Source organism: Kogia breviceps, chromosome 7 (genome assembly GCF_026419965.1).
Source record: "Kogia breviceps isolate mKogBre1 chromosome 7, mKogBre1 haplotype 1, whole genome shotgun sequence".
In the NCBI taxonomy this organism is placed as follows: Eukaryota; Metazoa; Chordata; class Mammalia; order Artiodactyla; family Physeteridae; genus Kogia; species Kogia breviceps.
This window is the reverse complement of record NC_081316.1, coordinates 20,061,711-20,071,000: the sequence shown is the minus strand read 5'-3', so window position 1 is coordinate 20,071,000 and position 9,290 is coordinate 20,061,711. Positions and strand designations below refer to the sequence as shown.

The following is a 9,290-nucleotide window of genomic DNA, read 5'->3' as shown; positions in this document are numbered from 1 at the left end:
TGCTACAAATCCCAGCATTTCTGTTAATCTACCCAGAACCCTTCTGGATACTCCCGTGTCTACGTAGAACACACCACGAAGGCGTGTGACCCTTCCTCTTACAGTCAGCGATCTTCAATGGAGACATCGTTTTAATTCAGGCAGCTCCCTTTCTGCTTCGGGGATATTGATTTTGGCTGAAGGAGAAGGTATTGAGTAGCTGTAAGCCTAGAGCCCTTTTCTTCTGAGTAGAGGAATATTTCAGATTTCCTGCCATGCGTGTCTTTACGCAGTAAGTAGCTAGGGCGGCTGTGCTTGGCAGGGAGCTGGCCTCTGGGGGACGTGCACTGGAGGCGCGTGACACGACTGCTGTGGGAGATGACATTTGTCCTCTCCAGGGGAAAGTGTTTCGGGGGCAGGTGCTTTTGGGAAATGCAGCATTTGCCACTCTGAGACGACCACTCTGATAAATTCTGCGGTAAAGTGATTGGTGCATTTTTGTTTAATCTAGTTATGTTTCCCAGACTTCTTTGACAGGGGTGGATCGGAGTGTATGTGATGGAATGGTTCTCAGAACACTAGCTGGGAATCATTGGAGGTTAACAGGGAGGTATGGAAAACGGGTACTCCCGCGAGAGAGCGAGGAGAGGGGAGGATATTCCCGGGAGAGGGCGAGGAGAGGGGAGGAGAGTCTGTATAGTTTTGGGAGTCGGGTCAGACCTGGGCTGGGGTGAGCCAGCCTTGAAGGAAAGACTCGGGGAACTCGGGAGAGGGGCCCAGGGGGAAAAGATGGTACTGACAAGCTGTGGGGAGAGAGGACAGACCTTGTTCTCTGAATTCCTCCAAAGATGCAAGATGGGATGGAAATGGAGAGTTTGTTCTGGACAGTGGTTATGGAGATGCCGAGAAAACCTGGCTAAGTGGCGTATTTTTGGTCATCAGTGTGGTTCATGCACCCATTTAAGGAGAACGTCAGCAGGGTCTCACCCCTGTGTGAGTCTCCTGGGGCAGCCATGGTCAAGTCCCACAGCCCAGCCAGCTCACGCACAGACACTCACTGTCCCCAGTCCTGGAGGCTGGAATCCAAGATCCAGGTGTACACAGGGCTGGGTCCTCTTGAGGCCGCTCTCCTCGGCGTGTAGATTGTCCCTCTGTGTGTGTCCGTGTCCTGACCTCCTCTTCTTATAAGGACCCCAGTTCTGTGGGATTAGGGTCCCACCCTCGTGACCTCATTTCACCATAATCACCTCCTGAAAGACCCCAACTCCAAATACAGCCACATTCTTGGGTGCTGAGGATCAGGACTCCAACATGTGAATTTGATGGGGAGACACAGGGGCTAACGCCACCCTGGTGGCCGGGGTCTGCATTTACACCACCCCCCAGCCCTGCAGCCTGGTAGAGGATGTGGCACTAACAGATGGGGTGGCTGCCACGTGGTGCCAGGTGGGCTGCAGCTGCGGTCACTCTGCTGGGGGTAGTTGAGGGGGGCGGCTTCCGGGCAGGGGTCCTTGGAAGGAGGGAGGTGGTGCTTGACCTGAATCCTGGTGTTTCCCCGTACTCTGGGGTGTGGTCTGAACCCTAGACCACCCCTACCAGATTCTGAGTCAGTTACTGGGGGGCTGGTGTTGCAGCGACTTCCAGGGCAGCCCATGCCCCTGACCAGTGCCCCAGGGCCTCGCGGTCCCTTCTCAGTGGACGTGTTGTATGGGTGCGGGGAAAAGTAATATGGATTAAATAAACACAGAGACACAGGGCATGCTTTTTTTCTCACCTTCCCAGGCTGCTCTCATGCCCCACCTGGCCCACCCCTCCCCAAACCCACCTACTTCCACCACCCTCACTCGCTCTCAGCCTGCCTTGACCATCACCTGTTAGCAACCTGCAGACAGTGCGATAGAACCCGGGCTCCTCCCGGATCCAGTTCCAGACCTGCCAGTTCTGGTGGAGGCTGCTGCCAATCTTTGGCTGTGACCTTGACCCGAATTCCCGTGTCTGTACAAAGTGCCAGTGCAGGCCCTCAGGGAAGGGGTGGTCTCACTGCTTTGAGGATAAGACAGTTTTATACATTCGAATGTGCAAAATAAATGAATAGTCACAAAATCTTGCTTCCAGTGTGTTAAATGTGTCGGGTGTCTTTGAGATTCCAGTTGAATAAAAACCTCTGTTTTGCAAGAAAATCATAGACACACACACACACACACACACACACACACAGAGGAAATAAACCAGAGCTGACGGACCCTCTCCATTTTTAAGGTGATCTTCATGTAGATGATCCTTGCAACTTGGGCCTTGATAAAGTCAGCCTCGGCCATGAGTTTTTTTAGTTTGTTTTTACTACCAGAACCAAACTGTCTTCTGTCCCAGGTCAGGTTTCATATTTTCTCTGTGTCTGGAAGGAGCCAAGAGGAAAACCTAGCTGCCTGTTCCTCACAGGTGTTAGGGGACTCATGAGACAGTTTAAGATTTTATGTTTTCTTGGAACGATTGCATGCCTTCCTGGAACACTTCGGCAGCAGAACATGGAGTCTTTGTTAAAATTGCTTTTACCGCCGTTTTGTTCTTTTTCCCTTATTAACAGATACCCAGCAGGGCCAACGAAACAAACACGTTCTAAGAGACGTTGAACTTTATCGACTTGTGTTCGTAGAGCTTGGTATTTTCCCCGAGAGGTTAGTTATACTAGAAACGCCCGCCCATGGGTGGTGAGTAAGCTTCCCTCCCGTGTCCTGGCGCTGACTTTTCCTGGGGGAGCTGGTATCCAGGCTGAGTTTTGGTCTTTCGGTTCCTCTCCTCGCAACCTCCCCCACCCCCTCATGATAATGGGGTTAGAGAAGCCCCTCCATCTCCCACGCCATTGCCAGATGAGACGCAGGATGCCCAGTTCTGTGTGAATTTTAGGAAGATGATGTTTTAGTGTGTTTAGGAAGTACTTAGGATAAAGCGTATCCGTTGTTTATGCAAAATGTAAATGTCCCCCGGTGCCCTCTGTGTCACCTGCGATCCCCATCCACAGTTAATAATTAAGTGTTTTTCCAGGTGTTTGCTTTTCCCATGGATCAGGTGATCACGTTACCCAAGCCGGTTATTAAGGTCAAGACCTTGCTGCTGGGGCTTTCGGCCTGAACTCCTAGGACATCCCGGAAGGAAGCAGGTGCTGGAGCTGCCTTTTCCCTTTCAGACCTGTCCAGTGGGTGTTGGGGGCAGACACGTCCCTGTGTGACAATCACCCCTAAGCCGAGGTGAGGGCCACGGCGGGTTCCTCGTGGCCAAACGATGTCTGTGGCCGGTGGGGAAGCTGGGGACGCAGGACCCCTTCCCCTTGGTGCTGTCAGTTCTGTTCCCAGAGTCGATTTGATTGGAGCCTGGCTCAAACATCCTCAAACCACCACCATCACCGCTTTCGCTTTTCTGGAAAGAAGACCCTGGGGTCAGGCACACTTTACTGTTTAGGCCTGCGTGTCCACGATGGGTCACCAGCATGGGGCCTGCAGCTGCAACATCACCCTGGAAAAACAGCGGATTTCCAACCTCTGTACAGTCCAAGCTTTGGCCTCTCATCTGACCTGTCTTAAAACCACCTGCGGATCTGGAAATGTGGGCTCTTCAAAGTCCTGCCCAGCAGCAGTGGCTGGAGTTTAAAGGCAGCTGACGCCTGCAGACTCAGCATGTGGCTGAGCTCTGAGCTTCCGCCAGAACTTGGCACCTCCCCGAGGCCTGCTGCCCCCCACTCCTGCCCAGGGTTCAGCGAGTGTCCCCTGTGCCCCAGGTGATGGAGGGACAGTGAGGATGGATGGAAATGCTGCATTAGCAAGAAGATGGGGCGGAAAGCACGCCCGAGGGCTTTAGAGAAAATGGACATGGTGGAAGTGAATGATCAGGGCACAAGTATTTTTAAAAAATTTCAAGCCATGGTAGCTGTTTCTGGAAGCCGGACATGGACTGCGCTTGACGGAGGCACGCCAGGGCCTGGCAGGGATGGGTGGGGGCTGTGTCTGCTCTGACCGGGCTCTCCACATCCCCGTTTCTTGAAAGCTGGCACTGAGGCCCACACTGCCTGAAGACGATGAGCTTTCTGGGGTCCCAGCTCATGCTGCATGGGAATGCTGCCCCAGAGACCCTCACCCTAACCCCAACTCCAACCCCAACCCTACCCCACCAGCAGACGTTCTTGCCCCTGCCCGTGCCTGGCTTCCCACCGACCTGACCGTGGTCCCTCCTCATTTGGTACGGATCCCCACCTGTGATGTGATGTCCTGTCCCATTATCTCTCTGCCTGTTTCCTGCTGGTCCCTGCTGGGTTCTGAAGCAGCACAGACACGGGGTCAGGAGGGGAAGAAGCAGTTCTTACTGGGGCAGAAGCTACTCTGCACTAACTTCCAGCCATCAGGACAGAAAGAAGCCGCCGAACCCTGGAGTGGCCAGACCTGACACCCGCGCCCGTCCCACACCAAACCCCGGAGTGACCAGACCCGACACCTGCACCCGTCCCATCCACCACTGACACGGTCCCTCACCCCCCAGGGGAAGGCTGGCCTCATCCCTGTGTCTCTCTGTGCAGATGCTTCACGGTTACAGGCACAGGCTTGGCTCCAGGCGACCTGGAGCTCTGACTCATTGCATTCAGCTGCGGGGCATCTAAAGATAATGTTGATATTGGGGCCTCACCCAGACCAATTGAATCAGACCTTCTGGCACCACTGTTTTTTTGTTTTTGTTTTTGTTTTTTAAAGATCCCAGGTAACTTCCCTATGCAGCCAGGATGAAGAACCCCTGTTCTAGAGGATATGCTTCTTAGAAACCTGGAAACCTAGTTGGAAATAATTACGTATACCCAACTGTATAATACACAATTTACATTTATATTACGTTATAATAGATTATGATAATTACATACATATAATTATATGTAATATAATAATATACAATTATTTCTATATTATAATTGTAACTGTATTATATATTATATAGTGTATATGTAGCATGTAATTATGCCAGGCACTTATTTTTTTTCCTGTATAAATGGTGGATGAGCGAATGCAGGAGCGAACGCGTTAGTAGCAGTTGCAGCCAGGCTGTCTGAGACCTTCCTAAAGGAGAACCGGGAGTATCCAGACCCTGCCCTCGGCCCCGACCTCACCACATTTTGCACTTGTATGGTTGGGAAACCATTAAGCTGAAATGACAAAGGCACTTGGCAGTGAATACAGGAATCCCCAAGTGCCCCGAAATTTTAATGCAGAATGACACTGGGGTGAATTTTGGAAATTTTAATCTGAGAAGTCAAATCTTCCTGGGTGATTTGGATGATCTGCTGCTTGGGATGTTCAGCTGGGGACCCCTCACGGGTGGTCTGAAGGCAGAAGACAGAGGAGAAGGCCAGCCTGGGGGCTTGGGTGGATCAGTCGCCAGGTGCTCATGGCCCGTGGGCCAGGCAGAGAGCCGGGCGGGAGGGAGACCTGGCAGCGTGGGGCCTCTTGGTTCCGGGGGGAGCTGGGCTGCAGCGCGGGCTGGCCACGGAGGTCGCCGCAGCTTTGCCCCTGCCCCGACTGCTGTGTGGCCGCCCCCAGCGACGCCAGATTCTCCCGATGGTCACGATGAGCCAGAAATCTGTGTTTTCATGTGACACCTCGGGGTTAGGACACATTCTAAACCCTCTGCAGGCCAAACAGAACAGCACCTGTGGGCCACACTGTGCTGGCCCCTTGCCCAAGGACGGTCCAGATCCTCTTGGCTGTAAGGGAGCCCCTGACCTAGTCACGGTCTTGCCTTTCCCTGGCTGAGGGTGCGTTTCTAAAGCGGCTCCTGCGCTTTGCTGGGCCTTGTGTGTCTGGTCGGTTGCTGCAAATGTCCAGGGACCTGGTGGACGAGCAGAGAAACACTTCCCGGGGGGTTCGCTGTCCTTCAACAAGCTCTGGAAGTGAATGGTGGGTGTCAGCCTTCCCAAACTGGACACCGAGTTGGCCGTGGCCGAGCTTTGTCCTACCTGGGACTTTTCTGAGGCTCCCTCCAGAATGACACAGTGCAGGGGCCATGCACCCCAGCACCTGAGGCAGACGGGCAGGTGACCACGTTCCTCCTCCTCCCCCCTCCCGCCTCCCCCCTCCCTCCTGCTTTTCTCCCTCCTTCCTTCCCCCCACATCCCCTCCTTCTGCTGTGAAATATTTCCAACACAGTGAAAGGAAAGCACAGAGAATAATGTAGCAGACATCTGTGTCCCCGGGTTTGTCGAAGTTTGGCTCTTCTGTCCCGTTGGCTGGAACCGAACGTTACAAGTGGCGTCACAGGCCCTGTGAACCCCTTTCTGCCCCTCCCGGCTTTAGGACTTTGTGTTTCCCATCGGTGCCTCTGACCCGTCACTCACGTCACACTCACAGTCCGTAGACAAGTCCGCGTCTTTCCAACCTTTGTGAACAAGGACACCGTGTCTAAATGGTCCTACAGACCGATTTCCTTTCTCAGGATTACATTTGGGGTCCTGCGTGAGTAGCTGGGGTTCAAGCCTGCTCACAGCTGTGCAGTCCGTGGGAAGAAGAGAGCCTGTGAGCCGGGTCGCCCAGGACACCCTGGTTTTGCAGGGAACGGTCTCGGACATCTTTCCTGTGCACGTGACCTTGACCTTTGACCTCCTTTACGGAGTCACGCAGAAGTGCCACTGCTGGTTTGGCACGTTCGTTCCCCACCAGCACCCCCGGGTCGCACTGGCTTTTATCCGAACCTCTCTGGACCCCTGCCCATAGAGCTGGGGGTGTCCCGGTGGGCTGCCTGCTCCCCAGTTCTGTCCTGCTAACAGCCATGGTCCAAGGTGACAGTTGGCCTCCTGACCTGGGTCCTTGATGGGGAACTTTGAACTTTCATTGCGCTTGATGGTAAGGAAGCTGCCCTCCCAGCCTCCACGGGCCCTTGGGGACCCCCGAGCCTCCCCCGTCAGCCTGCCCACGACTTTGGGTTCTGCTGCACTCTTGGGCCTGGAGATGATCTCATTTCTGAGCCCGGCCCTGCACGCTGGGTCTCTTTTTACACGATACCTATCCTTGCTGTGTTTGAAGCAGAGGGGGTTATTATAGCAGGAGCTCAGTACCCTTCTGACCTGAAGCCTGCATCTCTTCCTTTCCTGCTGCTCTGTCCTCCAAGAAAAACAAAGGGAGCCTTTTCTCTTACCTCGGAACGTTTCAGACTGCCCCACTGCCCCTTTGGTTAATCCCCGTAAGCTGTGGTCATGGCCACAGCGAGTTAGGGCTCCTTTTAAATGCTGGGTTTCCAAGCACCGGGGCCGACAGAGCTCACGGGGTCCCCACTGGGTCCTGGCGGCCTCCTGGCTCGAGCGCTGGGTCGCTCTGTGATCGCGCCCACAGACGTGGGAGCCTCTGCCTCACTCAGACGCCCCCCGGGTTCTTTCCTCAGTTTCCCCCAAAGTTTGTTTTCCTTCTCCCCCTCCGTGTAGACACGAACAGCCATGCCGCGCAGCCCGACGTCCAGCGAGGACGAGATGGCCCAGAGCTTCTCCGACTCTTCAGAGGACTCGGACTCGGACGGCTCCAAGGAAGAGACCATCTACGACACCATCCGGGCCACGGCGGAGAAGCCCGGCGGCGCCGGGACGGAGGAGAGCCGGGGAGACACAGTGGTGCTGCGAATCATCATCGAGGACCTGCAGCAGACGGTGAGCCCGCGCCCGGGTCAGCGCCAGGCGTGACCTGACCTCCGGACGCCTCTGCTCCCCTCTGCCCGGCCGGTCCCTGTGGCCCTCGCATCGGGCTCCTGCCCGCTCCCCACCGAGCTCCCCGCCCGCCTGCCCCCTCCTGGTGTCCTGACCACCGCTCCCTCCGTCCTCTCTGTGCGCTGCCAGCTGCACCTGTCGCGCGCAGGGACGGAGGCCAAGCCTCGGGGGCACAGAGGCCAGCCTCGCAGCGGCCACGCGCACGGTGGGCGCCTTAGCAAGCGGCTGCCAGCCTCAGGGGGGCCCTGCCTCTTCTGCGGCCACGCTGTGCCCCCCCTTCCTGAGGTGCAAGCTGTGTCCGGTGTGCCCTTCCCCGCACTGCCTGGCGGCCACCTCCTGGCTATCCCCCGAGGCCCAGGCCCGATGCCGTTTGCAGCATTGCCCACGAGGAAGACCGTCGTTCTGGGGTGAACGTGCGTGAGGTGCCTGGGGGGGCAGGAGAGGCGTCTTCCCGGCCGTGGTTCCATTTCAGCGGGGCCTCGGAAGGTGGAGGAGGGTTTTCCTCTGGCGTGGGCATGGCAGGTGACAGGGGTGCACGCTGAGGCCTGGAGGCGGGGCACCTGGCAGTGGGCTACAGTGTGGTGGGGGACCCATTGGGCTGGGCTGGGCTGGAATCCCCCGAGGACACTGTCTAGGGTCTGGCTAGTGGGTACGGCGTCTGGGCCAACGGGGAGGCTGGGATGGGTCGGGGAACCCAGGAGGGGCTTTCTGGAGGCCGGCAGATCGCAGACCCACAGTCAGGCTGAGTGGGCGCCTCTGGCTGGGAATTCTTTTTTTTTTAAAAAAAATTAATTAATTAATTTATTTATTTATTTTTGGCTGTGATGGGTCTTCGTTGCTGTGCGAGGGCTTTCTCTAGTTGCGGTGGGCGGGGGCCACTCTTCATCGCGGTACACGGGCCTCTCACTGTCGCGGCCTCTCTTGTTGAGGAGCACAGGCTCCAGACGCGCAGGCTCAGTAGCTGTGGCGCACGGGCCCAGCCGCCCCTCGGCACGTGGGATCTTCCCAGACTGGGTCTCGAACCCGCGTCCCCTGTATCGGCAGGTGGACTCTCAACCACTGCGCCACCAGGGAAGGGAAGCCCCTCTGGCTGGGAATTCTCGTCTCTCGGATGTAGACAGCCTCTGGGGCGCTCTGGAAGGGGGCTCGGGTGTGCCCCGTCCAGCCTTTGTACGTGAAGGCCCTGATGGGGACGGGGCCGCGCTGGGATCAGAGGGACGGGGCGGGGCTCACTGCGCCACCACCTGGCCGTTTGGTGCAGGTGCATCACGTGGCCTCTGACCCGGGACCTCCTGTCCTGGTGCCCCGGCGTCTAACGGGTAGCTTTGGTGCCTCGGGGGCTGGGTCTCTGCTCTCCCAGGAAACCTCTGCTCGTGGTCTCCCCCAGCCCTGCTCTCTGGGGAGGGGCCCTACGTGGGCCGAGGGTGCTGTGCTGCTGACACCGGTCATCTAAGAGCGAGGTCAGAGGGCCTTACCTTCTAGGGAGAGCTCAGGGCGACTTGAACCCCAGAATGAATCCAGCAATGTGGCTGTCCTGTCGTTCAGCTCTTCCTTTTTTATTTTGTAAGATTTTTATTTTTTTTGATGT

General features: G+C 56.3%; 1 protein-coding gene across 1 annotated transcript in view; it reads left to right on the top strand.

Moving 5' to 3' along the window:
* Positions 1 to 7,438: 7,438 nt before the first annotated feature.
* The window catches only part of SHANK2 (SH3 and multiple ankyrin repeat domains 2), a 469,020-nt gene continuing 467,168 nt past the window's right edge, over positions 7,439 to 9,290 (top strand). Inside the window, exon 1 of the mRNA XM_067037810.1 lies at positions 7,439 to 7,645. Coding sequence (XP_066893911.1) covers positions 7,439 to 7,645 — 207 coding nt within the window. The remainder of the gene's footprint in view (positions 7,646 to 9,290) is intronic.